Source organism: Varroa jacobsoni, unplaced genomic scaffold, assembly GCF_002532875.2.
Source record: "Varroa jacobsoni isolate VJ856 unplaced genomic scaffold, vjacob_1.0 scaffold_632, whole genome shotgun sequence".
Lineage (NCBI taxonomy): Eukaryota > Metazoa > Arthropoda > Arachnida > Mesostigmata > Varroidae > Varroa > Varroa jacobsoni.
This window is the reverse complement of record NW_019213534.1, coordinates 1-24,720: the sequence shown is the minus strand read 5'-3', so window position 1 is coordinate 24,720 and position 24,720 is coordinate 1. Positions and strand designations below refer to the sequence as shown.

General features: G+C 41.6%; 1 protein-coding gene across 3 annotated transcripts in view; it reads left to right on the top strand.

Moving 5' to 3' along the window:
* The window catches only part of LOC147753233 (uncharacterized), a 33,721-nt gene extending 15,787 nt beyond the window's left edge, over positions 1 to 17,934 (top strand). The window contains exon 2 of one of the 3 annotated variants that reach the window (XM_086968984.1): positions 15,825 to 17,934. In XM_086968984.1, the coding sequence (XP_086825110.1) occupies positions 15,825 to 15,829 (5 nt within the window). In that variant the 3' untranslated portion in view covers positions 15,830 to 17,934. Of the gene's footprint in view, positions 1 to 8,741; positions 9,813 to 14,528; positions 15,091 to 15,824 lie in introns of those variants that run through there. The other 2 variants (XM_086968983.1, XM_086968982.1) reach the window with 2 other exon arrangements.
* Positions 17,935 to 24,720: the final 6,786 nt, after the last annotated feature.

Genomic DNA, 24,720 nt, shown 5'->3' with positions numbered 1-24,720 from the left:
CGCCAACATTGACGTTATTTTCGGACTAGCGACGCCGTTAGCTTCGTCAGTACCTCTAAAACATGTCAAAATGTTTGATACGCTTACGCGGCGCGAAGATCCGTAGAACGCAAGAGGATCTTTGAGTTCCCTATGCATCATAGAAAGCCAGTATCGATTTGCCAGGCTACTGAAAAATAGCCGCTATTTCCAATCATCTCAGAAACAGCTAAAGAACAGAAGGCAGCTAAAGGACAGACGTTCACGTTGATGGAGGACGCCAATAAAGGTTTGACCTATTCTTTCACTAAGCCAGGATCTTTAACCCAACTAGCTGTCAATGTTTTTTTCTATCGATAACACACGTTGTCCCACGGGTGGAGAATCGCACCAATGGGGCCAACACTTACAAAAAATATGAAATGGCAATAAATGTGATTCCTTTAGCCGTAGATGATACATCGAGGACCTAGCTAGTAATAATAGGTATTTATTAAGTATTATATATTGAGTTGCGTTGTATTATGAGAACTAGTTATTATTATAATCAATATATATACTAAATAAGTATGCCTTAACTCTGGCTTTACGCTCACGTGTATCTATCTCATCCTGTATCTAATAATTTACATCATAGAGGAGTACCAATTCACTGGGAAGTATGTGTCCTTAAAGGCACCGTCTACATAAGTGTGGTTTCATTATTCCATCAGCACAATGGATTAGAGAAGATTTTCAGAGCTAATTTCGCGTCATAGCCATGCTTAGAAAATGGAGTTTCGTATTTTTCGGCTAATCTATATATAACTATGAGTGCTCTATAACGCATGGGCTTAAATATCAATGAAGCTATGCAAGTATAACTAAAAACATGGCCAATAAACAATTCTAATAGCTTCATTGAGCCCTATTCTACCTCAGTATCGTCGGCAACTTGGAAAAGGCTAACTGACCGAACAATATATGAATGGAACTTACAGATTTCTAGATATTCCAAAAAAATTAATTAATGCGGTATTATCTTCTTTTATGAAATGCACAATGTGATTGAAAACTTACTAATTTTTTAATTAAATTTTCAACTCTCGAAAAGCTGATTTTCAAGTGATCGCAGATCATGTGGATTTTCTATTGCAACTTGTATAAATATATAGTAAGGTACTGCCTGGTAAAGCATAGCAAAGTCAGAGAAGCTTAAGTTTCAATGATCGGCAAAATAGAACAACGCTGCCTTTAAACCATGAAACAGGTTGAAGTGCTTCTTTCTTAAGCTTCGTAGCCATTGCGTTCATTTTTGATAATAACTTGTTAAGTTCAGCATTTCGCCTGCGCGTCGAATGTAGCTGACATTAACCTCTGACGATGGCTTTTTTGTGATCTCTAACAGATTTTGTGTCTTTTTCTGAAGTAACATATCTTTTTAAATATACGTACTTATTATGGCCTTTATATGCCAGCTATATATAGGCCAGATAGAAACCTGATTCGTAGCAAAGAGCGAAAAGCTAATTTTTACCCAAATCCCCTCCTGTAAAAACCTATAATTTTTCTATCTTTATGTTTTTATTCATTTTCCATTAGACCACATTTGGTTCTCGAAGCACCTCAATGATATCCATATCATATACGTATATAATAAGGAAACATGCGTGTATGTATTTATTTGGTCGTAGTTATCTCAAATGTGCAGGGTAACGCTCGCAGCTAGGGTGGGTGCATAACCGTTTATATCACAGTTTGGCCTTACCTAGTCATAGTACACGAGAGTAAGCATATAATAACTAGTCTATCTATGTATGCCTATGTAATAAGTTTCATGCAAAACCATATTCATCAACAGAATAGGAACGTTTTTTTGTGCGTGTCATACAACCTCGTGTAATGGCAGCAGCACTCGCGGGCGTCATCCATATAACATAAAATGGCCGAACGGAATCTTTCCATATATCTTTTTGCTTTTTTGTAGATGTCTATTTATAATAGTGATAGAGACGTACACAGATTGAAAAAATAGTTTTTTTTTTTAACTTGGCGTTTGAAATAACTAATCAGACAGTAGTGACGATTAATTCGCTTTGGACTTGGTAAGATCAGGCGTTCTTGTGCTGTTAGGACGAGCGGCCTTTTTCGAAGACCTCGTTCTCTTGTAGCTGTTTAGTAGGCGGAATGCTTACCAAAATCCGTTCCGTAAGCATTGAATCTGGTAACTTTCTGTAATGTACCTAATCTTCGAAATATATACAATATAGACTTCGTGGAATCTGACTTCAAGAGCCATAGCACCGGTCTCTTCCTACCATTTGCATTGTTTAGCTCAATCCACTAGTACGTTCTGTCGTATAATTCTCTGATTATGACACTTTCCGTATCGATCTTCCGTGTCGAAACGTTTCGAAAGTCTATTGACGCTATTGGGAACACATTTGATGACCGAACCGCTGATCAATTGTTTTGTTAGTGGACGCTCTCCGGGCCTTAGACCACAACGCTGAGTGGGACTACTTCCAAGAATTCGTAGTCGTTCTGTGAATAAAATAAGACCTATAATTTAGGCTAGTCTCAATATTTTGCGCGAGCAGTCAGTGCTACATTGGCCGGACTACCGGCGAAGCTGAGAGTCTGAGACGAGCAATGCTGTATCATAAGGCTATACACAACTTTTGCAAAAAGGCCTTATTACGATGCGAAAACATTTTAATAGTTTCCATAACAAGAAAAAAATGTTCGCGCTTTTTGCTTATACCGGTGATGACACCACGTTTCGAAGTATAATCGTCTCAGCATAACCGTTGCATCTTCTCATTTCTGTAGACGCCTCTTAATGACCTCGAACCGTTCGCGCACCCTGAATCTTATAAAAACAACGCGATCCCATGCGTATTTTAATGACATCTGCGCCGTATACAAGTATTTCTGATTAGCGGCTTTCAAAACACGTGCGGACGACGGCGAACAAGTCGCATATCAGCTCTGTACAATTCCTGACGAGACCTACTACAATTTTTACACAGTTCTTCCAACCACATTGTTAGTCATAGAAGTCTATTAGACTTACTAGGGTTTATCATGTAAACGGGTTCATCATTCTCTAAATATCTAGTCAATCAGTCTCTGCTCTGAACACGTGCTAAACACTTCAATATCTGAACGGACCACGGACTACAGTTCGATTAGTGCTGTCTGCGAGTTCCGCGTCTGCCGATGTTACATAGAAAGGAGCAAAATACTCTCCTCTTTTCCTTTAATCTATCCTGTTTTCTTTTGTTATTCTCATTATCTACTGATTCTCAATAAGCTACGATTAAATAGAGCTAAGCAATCGTCCGTAATAATGTGTGGCCATTTCTGTCGAAACATGCAATTAACTGGAAATTCTAATTTGGCTGTTTAAATGATAAGTACAAAGGTACCAACTACAGTTGACCATATGGCTCGATGCGGATGTAACCCGCCATTAACAGACCTGCAGTGTCCTCTAGCTTATCACTCGTATTCTACTCTTCCACGCAGATCGAAAGACAGGGAAATACATGTACATATAGGAAGACATATTTCGCAGCGGTGAAATAGGCAAACTGGCAAGCGAGCTCTGTGACCAGCAAAATCAATTTGCTTCCTTTCGTATTTGAAACAGCTTATACACAGCCATAGCAAATAATGAGAGTCTTAACAGAAGATATGCACTTATCCTTCAAAGCTGCTCAGAGCAGTTTTGACATAAATACATGGCGACGATCTAGGGTTGGCGATGGTGCCAGCGATCGATCCTTGTGTTGATGTTGCCAAACAACGTTTCACACTGCAGCTTCTATTGCTGTTACAATTCAACGAGTTCTCAACTGGCTGTCCCGTTGAAGAACAGGCCAACGTCCTGCGACAGCCGCAGCAGCGATAGAGGATAGCCACTGTTTACAGACGGAGTACTTATGCTGCTGGGGGATGGCAACCGATCGGCGCGGAGAAACATTACCAGCGAGCTTCATAGGAGGAAATGGCATGGTAATTGAAGGAAATGCATTAGACAGAAGCTCCGTTGGTAACGCCCCCCATACGCCCACAACTCCATCCCGCGCAACTTGGCACCTTCACCTGCTCAGCGTAAATCTGCGTTCGTTGCCTCGTCTTGCCAACTGTGTCTTGGTTCTCTCGCCAGTCGTTGTACCGACATAGCAGCAGCATCTATTCAATAGCAACACTTGTTATTACCTTCTCATTTATCCGTTGGCCTCTACGATCTCTGCACATAAAGTCAATCTCAGCAGCAGGCCCCGAGGCACCGCAGTAGCTAGAGCAACTGTTGCTTTTCGTACAGAGCTTACACCGAACTTCTGTCGTATGTCACAAGCAACATCTGCGAAGCCATCAATGACGTTATTCAATGAATCGCTCGCTACCCGGTTTGATTTTTAATGTACTTTCGATTTGTTTACATCGCCCTATTTGAGTGTTCTTGATGAAGCAAATGTTGACTACAGACAGAAAAAAGCAAATATCAAGGAAAGCGCCACCCTGTCTGGATTAAACTTGAATGCAAACATGGATAAAACACAGGGAGAATGTTTGCGGAATTCATCTACAATGGTACAATCATGTATTAAGTAAAAGGTTTTGGATCATATGATTACCCTAATCACCATCAGCGGGTGAAATCTGACCGCTATATAAAAGCTGGGCGTAGGCCACGCCTAAATACCTTCCACGTCTGACGTCCTCTCGATATCGGATACTTTTACACACTAAAGCTATGCTTAGTTGGTTCTTTGTTAAGTTGAAAATGGGAATTTGACCTAGTCGTTTAGTTGTAACCCGATAACAAAGGTCAACTGTACTTTAGGTAGTTGGGAATCAAGGAATCTGTTGGCTAGGATGCAGGGAGAATGGACTTGCGAAAACAACGTGTACAGAGTAGGTATAACATCAATATCAGCTAGAAAAGGTTTCTCAAGCCACATGGCTGGCAGCTTAGTTTACGATTTTTCTCGCATTTTGCCACTTTCATCGCTCGTTGCCCTCCGCCGCCAAAATCCTCCTATGCGTTTCATGACGAGAATGAGAAAGAACGTGGGTGCTAAAAGGGGCAGCGAAGGTGACAGCGATATCACGAGTTTCGGCGAATTTTTTACTCCCAGGTAAAGGCTGAATTGCAGATACGGCACGGAAACCGCCAAAAGACTTAACGGATGCGGATGACTATTAGTAGGTTAGAGTGGTGTTCAGGTGCATTGACGGGGACGGATAGATAAGGAACACAGTTAGGAACCTGACTGGACTCGCCGTGTGAGAATCGAGGTCGACAGCACACAGAGACAAAAGTCAGTCTGTTGTCTGTCGCAGTACTGAAAAAGTGAAGTAGGGAAGAAAGAAAAGGATGCGACAAAATAGGCGCGCTGTTGAAAAAGTCAGGTACTTCACAGACGTGACTTGGGATAACAGCGTCATCTAGAAAGCAGCGTTCACAACGCGGACGCAAACAGCAACTTGCGACCTCCATGAATCCAACAAGGGCAAATGGCTCTGTGTCTACCTCCTACGAAACTCCATGTCTACACTTGAGCTGCTTTCTTCGTGTTTACGATAGTCGGCGAATCTTCTCAAAGACAGCGCATGGTACGTACTGTCATTAAAAGGGTTAAAAGAAGCAGGTGATCGCAAGTACTTGCGAAGGCAAAGCACGTGATTCTTAGATCTACAGAAATAAATACACGTCAGCGCTGGTTTCAATACATTTTCACTTCCTTTCAAAACAGTCGAAAGGCTTGTTTTGCAATTCAGTTTGTTGATGCCTCTTTCAAAAGGAACGCCGGATAAAATACCTTCCCTGAAGAGGGATTCCCCCCTTGGACTTGCTATTGATTCAAAGCAATTTTCATGCCGTATTCTAACGACATTACCAGGTACTGGACGGGTTCCGGTGGCAACGGACAACGGACAACGGTACGTCGTCCGTTGTCCGTTGAAACATATGAATGTTATAGAACGATGAGCCAGTAAAGACCGCATGTCCGACAAGTCTTTATATTACAATCTCTTCTATGGTATGGTATTATCGCAATAAAAGGTTGTTGTACCTTTTTTTTTGGCCGACTCAGTAAGAGACACCGATGCTTGATGTCTGAGAGAAGGTGCAGCGCTTGGCCCCTTACTCTTCGTCCGTCAGGGCCGTGCTTCAGCCATGGGATGTAAGAACAGGGATCAAAGGAAACAACTGCGTGATATGGAACGAATAGCCGCAGCAAAAATAGTGGAACAGCGAATCCCCGGCCCATCAGCTACCATTTCCTCCAGGAGTTACACCTGTCTGTCTGTTTCGGCCCGTCTGTCCTGCTGATCTCGGTTCCGTGAAATTGGAATTGAGGGCTCCCCTGTCATTATTTGCTTTACTTGCTGACGTACAGCAGCCCTTAAAAAGAACTGGACTAGGTTTTGGGAATATCTAACCAGCAGGTCGGCAACCGCTGCCGCCGCTGTTCTTGTTCGCTCGTACGCGCACAGAAAAAGCAAAAAAAAAAAAGAAGAAAGGACGGGTTGCTCACCTTCTATCGAAGAACGTGACAGCCGCGTTACACCCACAGCAACAATGGCGGTAGCGTACCTAAACGCCGAAAGAATCTGCTGCAATTCACAACAACAACAACAAAAACGATGGCGCGATGACTGAAAATAGTGATGAGCCGAGAACATCTTTCATTACTGGACAACAGAACAAGAATTTGTGAGCTATGGACAGATGTCACAGAAGTATATATCGCTAACTTGGCATCGCCGTCATATCATTCTGAATGTCTCTGTCATTGGTGCCGTTTACTAGTGTCGACGTTCGTTTCTGCGGTTGAACCCGGTGTAAAAAAGAATAGTCTATTCCGCGAATTTGCTCCATCTCCCCAAGTGCTTCCTTGAAGTTCTCTGCTGACTCCCCTATAATAGTCTTTATCGAGATACCGCTAAACGTACGAACTCTGTGGCTGAAAGCAACAAAATTCCCTCCATCATTAACTGTTATTGCCCTCAATTTCGCTGCCAGGCCACTTCTCACCCTTTGCTTTGAAAGCAGCAGGGGACAAGAAAACAAGAAAAATTGCTTCATTCTAATTATCACGTCTTTTTTTCTTGTTCCAAAACGTCCTTCCAAATCTGTGTTTTCAGCCCAACATTATAATATATCTTAACCAAGCAAAGCTAGCCAAAGCCTGCCTACAGAAACAGCGCATGGTACCGACGTTACAGGAAACTAGGCCAACATCAGTCCACTTGACGCGCCCAAAATTGACCAAAACTCCATCTATGCACCGCCAATTTCACCAATGAAATCTAAATCGTCACTGGCAGAACACACGATGTAATCCAATGCTTCTCTACCTATGTCCCTCATTGTAGTCTGTGGATTTTTCTCATAGAAAGAAAAAAACAAAGCTAGTTTACAACACTATTATAAAAAAGAACGGCATCTTCGACATGAGTCTCTGATGTACATGCAACTATTATAATATCGTGCTCGACAACGGAGTTTGTATACAAGCCCTACTTATTTCGACGACTGTTAAAAGAGCATCCGTAGATTAAACATTTATTCTGTTTGCTGCTCAGTCTTCACTCGCGGACGTTTTGGGTAGTGTCTCCTTACAGATATGCAAAGGACAACTCAGCTGATAATAGCTCTGCTAATAACCCAGTTAGTTCAGCAGAGGATGTTGCGGTGGAACTGTGTTCGATTCAAAGTGCAGCGGTGCCAGCAGGAGATGAGAAAGTTTTTGCAGCTATCATTTCCGGTCTGGGCCGTCAGGCCAGGTCAGGGGAAATGGGTAGCAACGTTGCTCTAACGCATCTCGCGCTGGTTCCCTCCGGCCTAGTGCACAACCCATGGTGAAACTTCCGCTAAAAAGCTTCTGAAATCTGGAAGGGGTACCCAACATTGCCACTTCATGCAGGCTTTTAGCATTAGGAACTAGGCTGTTTTTCACGTCACTTGCTGAACGAAGGTCACCAGACAACGTAGTCTACCTAACTACCTAACAGTTATGACCTTTTGAATTATGGTCATAGGTATGTGGACGTTGTATAGTTAAGAGAGAGAGAGAGGGGGGGGGGGGTAAATAAAAGAAATACAGAATATAAGGAAATTTTAGTAATACATAGAATAATGTAAAATATTAGTTTAGGATATGATACGACGTAACATTGTTTGTTTCTCCTCCTTGGGTCTGTTGTTATTGTCAATTGTTAATAAAACAGACACATTTTGCTCTATTGGGCTTTCTTAAATTATTTTCGTACTCTGAATGCCACAGGTCAACCCACCAGTATTTATCCACATAAAATAAGCCCGCTTGAAAACAACTTTCTTTTATTGATTTACTTAACTTCAATTTCAATGATATGGATAGGCAAGGCCAAGGATCGAAAGCGGAACGTAGCGGAGGTAACGAGAGAAGTCAATTTCCATGCCTTTAACTTAATAGATGTAAGCCAATACAACCCTTCGGTACGCATAGCGTTAGTACTAAATGAGCAAAAAAGTGTGGAGCAGAAGTTTGATAGCCATACAGGGTGTTACAACCAAGCTAGCTTCCGTTCGCATAGCCACTGTCGGGACCTGTTAAGGTCTACTACTTTCTGATGAGCAACAATGAAAGGCATTTGTAGCGTCATTAGCTAGGTAGTTATAGAAATCGTAGCAAAGATTAGCGGTGATTCAAAGCTAGCTAGAAAGAGACGGCAGCTTCTAACCAAGTACCCGTCTGTTCCCCGGTGTCCTTCAAAAATAGTATCTGTTGAACTACTACCAAGGACAGCCTCCTGAAGAGAGCAAATCAAAACGTAAAGTCGGATGTGATGGATAGAAAATAAGAGGATACGGACTGAGAAAACAAAGCTGACCTCGACCGAGAACAAATTAAAAGAAACTAATTGAGACAGCACGGAAGCCATGAAGTATTTCTGACAACGACAACCCTACAACTATTAAGAAGGATATATCTGGTTTTAAAGCATATACTGACATGTGACATAACGCCCAAAAACTTTTACGAAACATAATATAGACTTGTAATTATTGCCGATATCTGGCGATCTTCAAAATGCTAATAGCGTTGAAAAAGGATATGAAATAGGAGTGTAATCGAAGAACACTGCAGTTACTGCAGGAACAACAATAAAGGATGAAAAAATTAAAATTTAGCAAAATGTCAAAACATTTTGATTTGACAGAATGACGCGCACAAAGATATTGTCGGCGTAGGTGTATGACCTTCGTGCCTCTGCCGCCACTTTATCATCTATTTGAGTAGAGTCTCACCTTTCCATGAACAAAAGTCATCATTACATCACATAGCAAACAATAAAAGAGCTGATGTAGGTAGCATTCAAAAATACAGAAGTAACAATAGCAATTCTACTCGGCCACTAAAGATGTCTCACGGTACTCTGAAGAATGTCTAGATCATCAATAATCCTGTTGGATTCGATTTGTTGCTCTCTGTTGCCAATTTGTTGCTAATTTTATGCAAGAAATAGTTTTTTGCAGTGTCGCTTCTATGTCGACCTTTTTAGCCTCTATCTTCGAGTTGATAGATGACTGGCGACGGAAAGGCGCAGCTGCGTCGTCACGAAGTTCGGCGAAATTGAGTTGGGAGAAGGCAAATCTCAAGAATGGGCGTTATGTACCCCCTATCGATGCAGGTTACTCACCATGAAGCGACCTTCGTCTTCCGATATTACCACGCTCTAAATCTCAGTAGACCACACTTACCCTTTCAAAAAGCAACGCTAATTTTTCTTACATGACTGGCTCATGTAAGTGTAGCAGATTATATACTTAGGAGAATCGCTGAAATAAATTCCTGGCTGTCATAGAAACGGCATTATATGGATTGTGTAGTCGAGCTTACAATGTTCGAATTGGAAACGGGTTCTTTTTTTGGGGGGATTTAGGGTAGTTAGTAGGGGCTAGAGTAGAAGAAACCGACACAGCGTTTGAATGAAATTAAGAGAGATGAATCTTTTTTTGAGCTACCGATCGCTACCAAAAATCGATTTTACAATTTTTCTTTGTCCTTTTTTTTTGGTTCTGGTTTGTATTTCTTTGGAACGGCTCATAAGCTCACGGCCACCCGAGCACTACGCCTTATTTATATGGAAAGGAATGAAGTCAAAGTTTGTTACTAGTAACCATGTGATAGCAGCAGCTGCAGCTAATGGCGGCCGTAAGGATTCTGCGATACGCAAAAATGGCCGCAAAGTGATACTACCCTTCTCTAGCTGCTGTTATCGTGATCTGTTCGGTAGCGTTTTTGCATCGTTCAGTTTTTTTTTTTTTTTTTTTTTTTTTTTTTTCATTATATAAGCTCGCTCCCGGCGCGGAACACAATTGCGCCTCTTTATCATTTCATTGTTCTTCGAAAGCAACGGTTAGTCCAGACTGCTTTTGTGGTGTTGTTCTTTGCAGCATAATTGTATTCCTCAGCATATTGCACACCTCCTCCTGCATCCGTTTCTCGCAAGTATTACGCTAATTCTATTGCTAATTCCATTGTGTACAGTCGTTTCCGTATTTCACTCATTGCAATAGCTAGACTTGGGCAGCAAGATCATAATTACGGAATCGTTAAGAGTGCCTCTTGTTCGTCTCGAATCGTAGCCCGGTCCCTTTTAAGTAACTGCATCACGGTCATTAGCTTAAATTTATTAGTATAAAAGGGATCAATTCCCGCATTAGCCCGGCAATCCATTGCTTTAGTGTATTACAGGTGACAATATATATATATATATTTTCAGATTTCCATAGGGATAGTGAATAGGGTACAAATAATGAGTTCTTAGAATCATACGATGCGGCTCCGATATCGCCCTCGTTCTGCGAAAGACAAACGTTAAAAAATATTATGAACCTAAAAAACAGAATAATTGAAAAAAAAAAAAAAAGCCACAGGTGTCGACATACACGTTAGTAACCAAGCGACTTCGCTCGTTCGGATGTGCTCTTGGCATGAACCTTGGCAACATTTATGTCAAACTTGGAAACCTGTCAATGCTCGGAAGAGAATTAACAACCTACTCATTATATTTTCAGTAGTGAGAGGATCAGCTAAATAGCTAGTAAAAAGAAAACAATCGGTCATGTCACCCGATTGTTGTTTGTCACGAGAATCTTACGCGTAAAGATAGGCGAAGCCATATGGAACTGGGCAAAGTATCGTTTTATGTTTCAGAATTTTTGGCGTCAAACATTTAATGCGACTTGTTGGTTTTTTTCTATTTCATGGGCCATGGGGTAGAGCCATGTGGTACAGCTGTTTAACTAGCTACACAGAGCAAAATCACCTGCTCATTGCTCTACCATAGTTTCGTAGCCCATCCCCAACCCAAATGTTCAAAATGTATTGGACGCAGGTCAAGTTCTTGTAGGAGTGATTACATTTAGCTATAGTACATAATCGTCGCAATGGGCCGGGCTGAGAAGAAGCCATATATTAATTTTTACAGAGAAACTGAAAGAATATTATAGTATAATATAAAAATGCGTGTAGATGTATACATGTCGAATTAAAAACTAAGGTGTTCTTTTCTCAGCAGCGTGCTACATGATTTTGAGAGAAATTTTGGTGACCTTACAATCGTATGTCAAAATGTACCATGTGTAGTCATTTATTTCAGTCATGCACAGTTGCAATGAGTGCGCAGACTTTAGGGTGGTCAAAGCTTCAGAAAACGATACTCATGTTCTGCGCATTACAAACGAACAGGATGCAACTCCTGAGTACATGAGCACTTGAGCCACTCAAAGCCGGGCTTCACTCAGCGCACCAGAATGTTATGTGGATTTGTAGTAGGTGAATGATAATTTCTAGAAAAAAATAATCGCAGAAGGTTCATTTAGCTGCGTAATAGAAGGGCCTTTGACAAATACACAGATGTGTTTTTTCTCTCGTGGAATCAGTTGTCTTCAATGATAGCGCTCAGTATATTTCAGCTCATGTTGCCCCACATTTCCCTATATGTAAAAAAAACAACTTCATAGAAAAACTTTTGGAAGTTTTAGGCAAATTCACTTTCACTCGGTTGTCACTGCATCTTTCCAACGCGTTCAGACACTCAAGATGTATGCCAGAAACACCACTACTGGCTCATCCTTTGACCAAGTTTTTAAGAATCCTATTTTTATCTCTTAGTGAAAAAAAATCATAACCTGACAAAAAAGTAGGGTGGCTTGCAAAGCGCTTGATTTTTTAAAAAGCAAAGTTTTATTATATAGAATTATTATGGAACCATGATTATAGAACCGAAAGGTCACACATCTTGATACGTGATGCGTATACTGTCACATTTAGAAGCTATCGAAAATCTTATTTTTACGATTCTTCATGTGTCCACCATTCCCTATATATATATATATACCTTATATATCATAATATTCTTAGGATTTCTCAAAATCCCATTGCACCACAATAAATGAATTCAATACATTTAAATGCTTTGAGCAAACTCATAACTGAACCTAGTTTATCTATTTTCTAGGGTTATCTACATTGGAACGACGTTTTGTGGAGCTGCACAATGGATAGCTTTCAAATTTTTGATAAGAAAAATAAAGGCCTAATACTAGGCTAACCATACTCGTACATGGGCCAGGTCGAAAACGTGTTTAAACATACGCCATGCTTACGATTAGTATATCCGTATAGTTGGGCTGCAGGCATCTATGTCGTATGTGTCTATCTTGTCGTCTCTATGCGATACGGTATAATGTCGAGCGACACAATGGCAACACTGGGCATGAGGGTACTTTATCCCATACTGTTTTTCCTTTTGACTCCCGCTCGCTATCACCCTGTCATCACTACTCTTAGTTTATTGTTCATATAGCTGATTTGGACTAATATCAGCAGGGATCGGCTAGCCTGGCGGCACCCGCATATCATTTGTCGTTGACAGGCGTTTACTTATATAGTGCTTCTTACCCTATTTCATCATACATGTATATGTTTTTGCATTATATACTTGTTAGGAAGGTGTTCGCTCACGTACAAACGTTCTTTCTTGGTGTTTCTATTTTCTAATTGGATTTGTATTATACGATACCGAGCGACTTTTCCGTGGATGACCAAAGAGAGAAAACCGAATCGAATCTTTGTTCGTATTTTCATTATGAAGCCCAAACAGGCGGTGCTATTTAAACTCCTACCTACAAATAACGGGCAAGGGCTTTGCTATCTACTACATTTTGCCAATATGTCCCGTTGGACGTCACGTGGGTTCAACGAAATCCTACCAGAGATCCAAGTTATTCGCCTCCAACAGTCTTCCTGTTATGTCCTTGCCCTTATGCTTTTCCCCTATGTTTTGGCGGTTCTTCCGTCTGTTAGCGTGTTAGATCGACCACACCCTGGTGACTATGGTCTCTCTAGGCGTGAGCACAGCTCTTTCGGCAGATTCTTCGGATCGTCGGACCAAGGCCCATAGCTCTGCGCAGACAGACATGACACAGATGTTAGACGACGTTGGTTACAGCCCAGAAATGAACCGCTTTTAAACTAAACGTTGAGCCATTTTCCGGGACTGTTTTTTTTTTTCTTTTTAAAACAAGTAATAATAAGCTTGCTTTGAGAGCGAAGCCATAAATAATATCGCGTATACTCTCAGAGATGTTAGACAAAATAGAATTTCACAGTTGTGAGGTAACCAAAATTACAAGTCAACAAAAAGATTATTCTGTGCCGGATTATAAGAAGTTTTATTCACTAAATGGTTGCTGTATATTCCAAGCGCTGTTTTCAAATGTAAAGTGTTATAAATAGCCCCAACTTATAGTTGATATAAAAACTAACTGGGTAGCCTGGAAAATCGTTCTTGTATGTCAAATTTCTTATTAGAGAGGCGAAAGCCTCAAACCTGGAACTTTTCCAGCTTCTTGCAGACAATGAATACGTGAAAACTTCTCTAGTGAGAATATGGCGTATGAGGGTCTCATTAAATTGAAGCAGGATACAAATGTTTTTTCCTTGTTAAATTGATGTATGGCATGTATATTTCAAGATACCTATCTATATCGATTTAGAAAATGAAGCTAATGTGTTTCTTTATTGTAGAGTTTCCGTCACTTGACTAGAGCTGCAACATTGCAAGAACACCCTGACGGTCATGATCTTGTCCTATTCATGCATAGACAAAGAATTACTCACCTCTCTCTTATTCTTTTATAATGATGTCATGCTGTTCATTAGATTGTAGATTCAAATATCAGATTCATGAACCGAACATTGCAACGGCAGAGAAAAGAATAAGGGAAGAACAAATCAGAGTCAATGCGTGTTTGAAGCGTCCAACCCAAAGGCTTTTCTTAATAATTAAAGAAATTTAGGTGCTTGGAGTAGATCACAATGTCGGCTACTGAAGGAAGATAGAAGAATCGGATATTTACGGAAGTGTTAAGGCGGCTCTCAGTTGTCTAATGTCCCTTGAGACACTTTATCCTCTTATGTTTCCTCATCGCCCATTACGGTAACCAAACCCTAGGGCTCACCAGATGCCGCTTTCTGTTTTTCCGACCCCCACAGTGACCTGGTAAAACGTACTCCTAGAAATCACAGAAAGTCGTTGGGATGGCTAGCGTGAAACCGGAGAATTAAGAACTGGAAAATTATGAAGACACTTAAGGAAGCGATGAATTAGACGTAGCCGCGGACGCAGAAACGAGAGAACCTAATAGTGGGCGGCAGGAGGATCGAAGTCAACGCGCTACGTGGTGTTAAAATGCCACCCGGGAGAGCATCTGATACACTGTTACTGTAAGACCGAAAAGGCAGAAGAGAAGAAGACGCCCAGCGACTCGGCACGAGCAAGTGAGGACGATGACGTAACACTAGCATCACTGGTGGCGACCCTGTTTCCGTGTGTCTCGCGTCACGTGGAGCCTTAACTTCTACGCCTTCGACGCTCAAGCGGCATCTATCCTTTCAGACAATACTAAGTAGTCATTGAAGTGTAAATGAAATAAAACAGAAGCAGAATCCAGCGACTGCTCTTGTTATTGCTAATGCTCAGCAACGAACCGAAACGCTGAGATGACTGATTAGGCACTATACGCGCCGCCGGTGTTATACCAGGAGTTTCGATAGATTCACGTTCTGTGGTTTTGCTACTTCTGAACCCACGAAGAGGACTGCAAGATGGACGTCGGGTATGACATGAGATCAAGAGATTCACTATGCAGTAATCTAGCAATTTTCATGGCGAGAAACTGCCACGATACTGAATCTTTTGCCCTGTTCCTTAGCTTGCTCAGAGACTTTCTCTCTCTAATGGGATACTTGTAACTAAAGCGCTGCTTTCCAGTACATCTATAGCAATAGCATTTTTCTTTAGCACTCAATGATAATGGAGACAAAGATTGTTTTCCTTTGAGGTCCTTCTATTTATGAACCATTTTACCCACACTTAACTCGATAACGTTAGGCTTTTGTCAAAGCTATTAATGTTATTGTAATGGTCATCAGCGTCTTGTTATTACATTATAGTCGCCATGGTACGTTACACATGACAGGCTTCTCAATTTAGAAAGGCATCCTGTTTATAAATCTTCAGTAAAAACTATTTAAGTTGCCAATTTTCTGATACGCAAGAAGCGTATGCAGAAAATTGGAAACTTAAAAATTGGAAACATATAACTGTTTTCACGTAAAACCGAATGCAATGTGTTCCTAGGATAGCAAATGTCTACCACCTATTTAATTTGGCGAGCAGCAATAATTAAAGTTTGGCAAAAATGGTTTCTATCAACAGATGTTCCATGTTATTGTAAAGAATATTAGGCAATGTTTCTCATGCGATAGCCGTAATCCTTGTGTTCACAGGTTAAATTGGCGCATCAAATCTAATAAATGTGTAGCAGTATCAGAATCAAAGCTGCTCTGTGCTGTAAAAGCCGGGACTCCGATACAAGAATCCGTTGTCGCCTGCTGGTGCTGCAGAGGCCTTCGTAGCAAGGAAAAGATGCGCCAGCGCAACAAGGATCGAGTAATTGCGTTCCTCCCCTTAAAGGTAGCTGCTGCTTTTCCTGCTGCCTAGCGACCGGTAGTCTAGGAAAAGTGCATCTCGTCTCAGCTCGGCTCAGCTAAGCAAGCTAAAGTGAAGCACGAAGATTCTGTGCCGTTTTTTCAAGATATAAGAAACAGCGCACTTACTGATTACCAACAGATGTGATTCTCTATCATGCGACCAACCGATCGAATGGCGGATAGGTAGAGAAATGATGGTAGCATCTAGGTGGAAGAATTTTTTTACCATCGAAGTTACGTTGGCCCGGTAAGCGACTCGCCCACACGTCTAACCGTTAAGACCTCCTCGCCCAGCCGCCTGTGGTTGCGGGCATAGTGCTCGGGGCGTTGATGGCAGCGAATGAGGCTTGAGGCTTGACATTTTTGCCATGAAAGTGAATCATTATGACAGGGGGAATTGTCATGCATACTATATATTATGTATAGCCATGCTATCAAACTGTTTGTTCTTTGATAGCTAGTGTGTACATGCACCTATAGGTAATAGGCCCTGTAACGAGAATTATGGCTTACTTATATAGCGTGTGTATAAAAAGAGATAGTTAGAGGCTTAGCTAAATACGAAACGGTAGGGCAAAATTCGACCAAATAAAACCTAAATTTCTTTACCTATCACTCAGCTTATTGTCAATTATCTGAAAGGGATAATTGTTGATCGCGTAATCAGCTGAATCGACTAAAGAGTGAGTTCGTTTGGCCGTCGGTTTGACATAGGACAAGCAGTGTTGACCAGGGTCAAGACAGCTAGAGGGCTGGCTCATTGTCTCTCTCTGGACACTGGCTGACTATCGCTGTCGGTTTGCTAGCTTACCAAACAAGCCGTCGCCACCGTCCGGCAACTCGAGCCTATCGTATTTAATGCCGCTGCATAGAATGGACGACAGGGAAGAGAAGTGGAAACAGGCCCGATCAAAGGGCGTGTTCATCATCGGAAAGGGTCCAAGTTCACATCGCCTTGAGGACGGATGAACGAAGTGAAGCACGGTTCAGTCGAGCTCGGAAGAAACGAGAAAAAGATCGGCCAGCGGTAGTGCAACGAGGAGTCGTCAGCCGGTACAGGCGACGAGGTTGGAGTTGAGGACTCCTAATATGCATATGACATTCATAGAACAGCTAATAAATGAGCTAAGAAGCTGCCTTCTAGTTTATCAGATATTGGCATATCTGACGCATGGGGAAAACAAGGTGATGAATGTAGAACGAACGAAACCAATCTAAGTGCTAGTAGACGTCACAGACACTGCAAAAAAGAGCTAACCCGGGGGCAAGGAAATACAGCAATATGGCAAAAGGCTCCTAGGAATTGGAAAGTCGGTGACAGCCAAGAAGGAACAGGACGCCAACCAACCGAAATCTATGAAATCGACATTAGACCTGATCAACGATTAGAAGCGATCTACCACCATCGCCAGAAAGAGGGAAGCGAGTCTCCCGCCATTCGAGAACTGGAAAACCTAAAGCGCCTGGATCTCGCGGGAGCACGGCTCAAAAGCTAGAGGAATGGTAGTTTTCCTCACCTGCCAGCAAGGTCGACGAGAGAACTTGTTTTAGCCAAAGACAGTGCCCCATCTATCGCCTAGTCTGGGACGGATCAAATCGCCAAGAATCGCAGACGTCAAAATAAGGTAGAGTTGGTGCTGGAGGTGACGTGAATCGAAATTTCTGTTGGACGGCATAGCGATTCGAAAGAAAAGCGCGCCACATGTGTAAAGAGAAAGAAAGTGGTGACACAGTAGATCTGTAATCCACCAGTCCTGATCAGGATTTTTAATGCGTCGCTGCCTGCCCTCTGGCCGATTTCGTTTTACTTTCGAGATAATTAGAAGGAATTAGAAGATGTGGCTGTAATGTTTTTCTGTAAATAAAGTGGTTCTATTAAGATTCACAGAGATAATTCATTTGCAACTACGTGAACTCACTGCCGAGTATTCTGTTAAAACATTAAATAATAGGGTGATGTATTTTCTTCTCCAGTTTCTTAAACGAAAATAACAGGATCAATTTTTCCTAGCGGTTTTAGTGTAATGATTTGCTCAACGTGACTAAATTTCTTTACACGTTTTTTTTTTTGTATCATAGTCCTTGACGATACTACTATTAGCGAGGTCTTATAAACACTCTCAATTTTTTGTGTTAGATGTATTTTTTGTTGGAATCAGTGGTTTCTGGAAGCGATCCAGATGCATCATCCAATTTCCGAGCATTTTCTGGTTTCAAACAAGTGAAAACTAAATGCGACATCTGTTATCGTTAAATGATTAATCCTAGTATAAAAAACACTTTATTATGTTTCGTTTGCTAACCTCCCGCAAGTAGAATACAAACTACGAAAATAACGTTCCCATCTGTGAAATTAGCCTTTCGGGAACATGGGTTATATGCTCTTGTTCAACAAAACTTCTTTCATGGTTGCAAATAACAATTCTCAAAAAAAATCTCTGTTTTGAACAAGTAAAACGTATTTTTTTCGGTGAACTTTAACACGTTACTAACCACCCTGACTACTCTCAATATTGAGCTGAATATCGTATCTGACGAAAACGAGTATTGTGAGGGAGCCGCAGACAGTTGTTGACTCAAGCCAGATCGAAGCGTGCAGTGTCTCATAGAAATGGGCAGACACAAGGCCTAGTACCTGATAAAAAGAATGAAGGTTATCATCGTAAATCTTTGTGAAAGATTTTAGTATGTGTGTCTCTGCTCTACGAATATATATTCGAGGCCTCAATAAACTGAACTTAAACCACTGGTGGCAATTTTGACGTGCGTGTATGCATACACGTACGTCAAAATTTGTAAAAACAAAAAAAGACTATATTAGATTACTAAACGATGTATATTTTTGCTGTTGGTATATAATGTCGAAAACCTTAAATCTCCTTTTATCCTAAAAGCAATAATAGGGTATCTCAATTCCTGAGAGCACATGTTTTTGTCACCATTGAATTATCCACAGGCGATCACTGTTGGTTGAATGGAAATTGGTAAATATCATTTTTTCTAACATTTATGCATCAAGCATAGGTGAGCTGCAGTTTCAAAATATGGCGGAATATCTCCACACTTGTATGTGTCATATATGTTATAATTTTCTCCACATTAAAGCGCTATAGTCTCGGTGCCCACGTCCAGGCGTTGACTGGGTGCCATCTGAGTAATCCAGTACTGCTCTGACAATGCCATTTCTCCTTTTACCAGTGGGATGGTAGTCTTTCGCAACACTCTCTTTTTACCTTTTTTATTGTTAGCCCAGGCTTTAGCAGTAGTCTGCTTCTGCTTTATCAATCATTGGCTTCCTTAGAGTTATGCAAAGCACTGCGAGCTTCCAACTTCCAAATTGTAGAACGGAAAATCTGTTGGACTCAAGTTTCCTTAAAACATTGTCCTTAAGCCAGATTCGAACCCAAAAGGACTGTCGCTTGGCAGACGTGTGGCAAAAAATAGTTAAAAGCGCCAGCGTTCAAATTCAAGCGCCTGCCGAAACGAATACGAGCACATAAACTTCGGGAGCCGTTATCACCGTTTTCACGTTACTGTGTCTTGTTGAAGTCGCGTTATCACGAAAACAGTCGATCGTGGACAGCTTCATAGCCTTGCTCAGTGGCCCCGGTCAGCGCAAGATTCAACTTCAACTCCATCCTATCCTGTGGCGCAGAGTGTCTTTTAGTTAGTGGCACCTCTCAACTCCACCTAAGAAAGCGTCAGTATTACACTGAGTACATATCGTTGTTTGAAAACATTATCGAACAAATCCTAACTGACCCAATACCTTTCAGGTAGCGTTAACAACGTCATGGAGGTTTGCTGTCTGGTAGATCCTTTAGACCTGAAATATTTATGTCGTAGGAAGGACACACAAAGCTTTCCTCTGCAGTATGATAAAACAGATTTTAAAGATAAAATCGGCTGTCTAATGCCAATATCAAGTTGATTTTCCTAAGTTGATGGTCAGGGCCACACAAAAGCTATTGTTGGACGCGTAGCGAGTAAAAGCTGTCAGTTGAAAGGCGAATCGTGATCATAGAACATATTTTTCAAAAGTTAGATAAATCTCTATAAAATTGATTTTTCTTCGAGAATTTGAGATAGTTCGTACTTGTCTAAAAATACGTTGTCCTTGATTGAGTTCAAAGGTGGTTTAGACCCTGGTGATACATCAACAATCTAGATTTTAGGCTCACGAGTCACGAAGTTCCTAAAAGCTGTCGATCTAGTGAATATAACTTAACATTGTATGAAACCAATAGCCACCTGAGTACATAGCATGCTTTCGTGACCGTGCGTGAATACAAAACCTAACCACTAAAATTGTTCTACGGACTTCCAAAGGGAATAAAAGCTCTGAGGGAACTCAGTAGAACACTAGGTAAAACATATGTCTCTTGATAGGTTTATGTGGGTGTTAACTTTAGCAGGTTAGAAGAAAACGTATCCATATATATATGGTTGTTTATCAGACAGTCGTTTGAATCTCGTATCCTATATTCGGATATATATATATTCCTATATAAACGGATAATAAACACATATAGGCAAAGCTTTAAAACGGCTCGAAAGATATTTTTCAGTCGAAGAAACATTTCTGAAAAGCATTTGTAAATCAAATGCAATAGAAGTAATAGAAATAGTCGACAGAGAGGTCTGGGACACTTACTAGGAAACCATGCGGGGTATGACAGGAGACGGGGCCGTTTCAATCAGCCTAACCGAGGCCGTTAACGGATTTCCTGAAATAATCCAATTAAATTGCTAAAAAAAGATTATCGGATAGTATAGTAACACAACTCTGGCAGTACAATAGAGTAGGAGAAGTAATAATAATGACAGCAATGAGAGAGAAGTGCATTTGGTAAATATCAATGAAACGGCAAGGATATCGCGCCAGCGATAACCTTATTTTAACAAGTTCAAATTCAGAACGTGTCTGATAGAATTGTTTCAGATCAGAAATGAATAAATAAATGAATTAATAACGCTGGATATTTATATGAAAAGCTATATAAATCCTGTACATGTGCTGGTGTTCATTACTATATAGGTTGAATAACAATGGTCAGTGCATCCTCTTATTTTTTAATTATTTGCATCAAGTCATAGCTAAAAAGTGTAGCGCTCAAGTGGGTACTTAGCTCATAGACTTATCTTATTTGCATTGCAGTGCATCGATATTTGTAGTCATGTTTATTTGCTTACAGCTAAACCAAGTTGCACTTTAGTGATTACAGCCGCTAAAGTAGATGATATATAAAACTCAATACTTTTTAGCAATAATAGAGGGCTTTGTCTAAGATCTAAAGTTAAAACTTATTTATTGAAGTACTGATGCCCTACTTACGCATCTGTGGTAGAAACTAACTATCAGAAAAGTTTTACACACGTTCGTAGTTAGTCTTCTTCATGTTTTCTTAAACTTCGACCAAACATTGTTAGCTCAACTTAGTGTGTCAAGCAACTTACTGCATACAACACAGAATTATAGTTGAACACACAGTTCGTTAGTCCACTCGTTCGTCTGTCTCTAACTAGCTTTAGCCTTGGTCACATGAGAATTTGCGGCGCTTTGTTCTGACTATTTTACCAGTAGTCACAAAGCGAAGCCTTGGCTTCAATACTTCCAGCACCGTAATACAACTTGTATGCTTCTGACAAGACTCTTGAATTCCTTCAGAGTTTTCTGAGAATGTAGCTGCGTCATGGTCGAGATGATCACATATCGTGCTGGAAAGTATTCCTTTCGGCAGTGTAGTTCGTCCTTCCAAAGCAAGCGTTCTCAGGACAAAGGTCACCCGAGGTGCTTGAGTTCCCTCGTTCAGCCTGAACCCCTTTCTCGCGATCTTTGCCCTGCCTGTAAGACCGCCGTCGACAGCAGACTCCTAATTCATGTCTAATTACATTAACACGGAGTTCCCGTCCAGGTGTACGGAGACATCACTGAGAGTCGACCAGAACAGGTTCTTGCGATGTCGGTCACTGACAGCGGGCTCCCGAGGCTTTGCTGGCGCTGCAGGATGTCTGTCGAAACCTTGGTGATGGGCGCAGACAGCTAGGACAGAAGGGCAAGATGGGAGTTTCTATGAAATACCGCGAAAGGTAACATTTCTTTGAAAAAGCGATTTGATTCAAACAAAATGTATGGATTTGTTTAAAACTGAATTGTTGACAAGGTGACGCTGTTATCATAATGCCAGCCGCTCCCGTTAGTAACTGCTTCTGCTCCTGCTGCTGTTGTGAGGTCTTCGGAAGCCCTCAACCGCTCATCGTCTTGAAGTTGTTCGGCCCGTACCTCAATGGGCGAGAGTTTATTTACCCATTTTTATACTTTTAGTCGGGAAGTTGTAGGCTATAGCAGTATTATAGCAGCCGGAGTGAAAACGACAGCACGAGAAACAACGACCTACCGATGGAGACGCCGCTGCAATATCGTGCATGAAGGAAAGACGAATGGCAGCAGTAGCAGCGTGCGAAGAACGCCAGCGAACAATAAACGAGAATGATGATACTGTGCTGATGATAACGGTGATCTTCAGCAAACAGCAAAATCGTTTCGGTTAAAGCCATTGACTTATAGACAATGGCATGAGCCGACCTATGATATGACATGTTGTCTAATATTTGACTAGCAGTATACAATTCATGTACGCATATGTACATGGAAGGACAGAGTGAAGAATGAAATGAGTGTCACAAAGAAATTTGGTGAATGTATATAAAAAAAAAATAAGTACAGTAAACGTGCTACGACCGGACAACCAGCAGTTGGGAGATAGAGTAATGGGAGAATACAACACTATACTGTATCGTTACATCTATAAAAAACAGCAACTGACGATTTACTGTTGCTTGAAAATTCCCGTTTAAGAAAGACAGTGAAGTTTTGGGGGATTACGGCGTTTCTTTCATCAGCAGTCATAACGTATTTACCGGTTCATTGTATTTCAAAGACGTATCCCGTCCAATCGCTTTAAGGTTGAAAAATACGCCGATGCAGCCAAAGTCTTTCTCCCTGGAGCGCTATACCACTACTCGCTAAACGGTAAAAGTAAAAGCTTTCTAGTTCTGCTCGCTCTTAAGCCGACCTAAAGCAACTAAGAGTTGAAGCGCATGGCCGTAGGGTATTGACACTAAGTCGAGCTGCCTTTTCTGCTTATATCTTGTTACTCTTTCTCTTGTTTCTTTTCATTCTCTCCTCTTTTTTCGTTCGTACGGCCTTTTTCCGTATTTTTCGTTAATGCACGCACGTACACGAGTAGAATACAGCCACACGACCATCTGGTCATCGACATTTAAGAAGCACCGCTACTTTCTGCTTTTGTGCTGAGCAGTCAAATCGACATGAGATTTAAGTGCGGGTACAATTCGAGGAAGCTGTGCGGCTTCTCTTGTAGAAAGTATTGGGCTGCGTTGTCCCCCCCCCCCTCCCCAGTCGACATAGCGACCGCATATGCCCGCGATGCCGGCCGCGTACGGTTTTCGCTACGGTCGCATCAAGTCTGCGCCGGTGTCCGGGCTCCACCGCGAGATTTATCATTAACCGTCAAGCTTACCACTTTTTTGCAAACCCACCGTAGACCGAATCTCTCCTTGCTTTCGCTTTTCTCTAGTCCTCTGTTTTCGTATGCTCCCCATCTTCTCCTCTGTGGATGGAAATCCCTAAGGATACCTGAGCGGTCAGTCGACCCAACCTGTTCCTTTCACGTGTTATGTCAGCACTTCTATCTATCCTTGTCGCTGTACGAGCAAACATGTAAGCCATATTCGCACCTATGTCGTACGATAGTAACGATTATACTGCTAGCTGTAGGACACTTTTCGTCGGCAGCATAGCGGATCTTCCAGCTAGCAGCCTTTCTGTCTTTCTGGAGAGCTGTACAGGATGATAGTGAGCCTTTGTCCGCGGTGACGCTTTCGACGGATGCATTCCTCACTATCTGCCGACAAAGAGAGAAACGCGAGCTGGTCCTACTGTATAAGCTAGAGCCACATTTCATACGTTACGCACTTAATATATTTTCGCTCCTGCGACCAATGCAAAGCTGTAACAGACACACTCATTCACTGCTTCGCGCAGCAGCTGCCGCTAGAGACTACGGCAGTTACCAGCATAGGTAAAGAAACTGAGTGACATCCTTTTTGCCGAAAGCGTTGGCGTCCGCCCAAGAACACCTGCTAGCAAACAGGCCACAGCGTTTTTCGTCAACCCCCAGGAATCCTACTGTCAACGTTAGTTTCTGATCCAGTTGGCTCTAGTGTTCTTTTTCATTATACGAATGTTTGACTGGCTGCGCCGAACTGCGTCTCGCGTGACATGTGACCTAGCTTTCGCCAGTATGTAAAGTACGTTCCGCTGACATCAGAGCAAGCAAGTAACCAACTTTTTTATTCTCTGTTTTTGTTTTGGTCTCTATCAGTCCCTTGGCGTTTTTCCACGCTAGCCCAGAAGCAGCAATCCTTAGCGCGGTAATCTTCTTGACTTATTACTGGACACGCCTTATACTATACGTATCCCCGTACCTGAAGCCTTATGTGGAACTACTGTACAATGATGAACGCGTCTTTCTGATTAGAAGTACACAGGCCTCAGAGGCACCAGCTAACCTCAAGTACAGACAGATCGGTGTCATCAAGGACACCTTTCTCTATCCTTTTGCCTCCGCTGACGCTGTTATCCGTTGATCTTACCAGAAGCAAATGG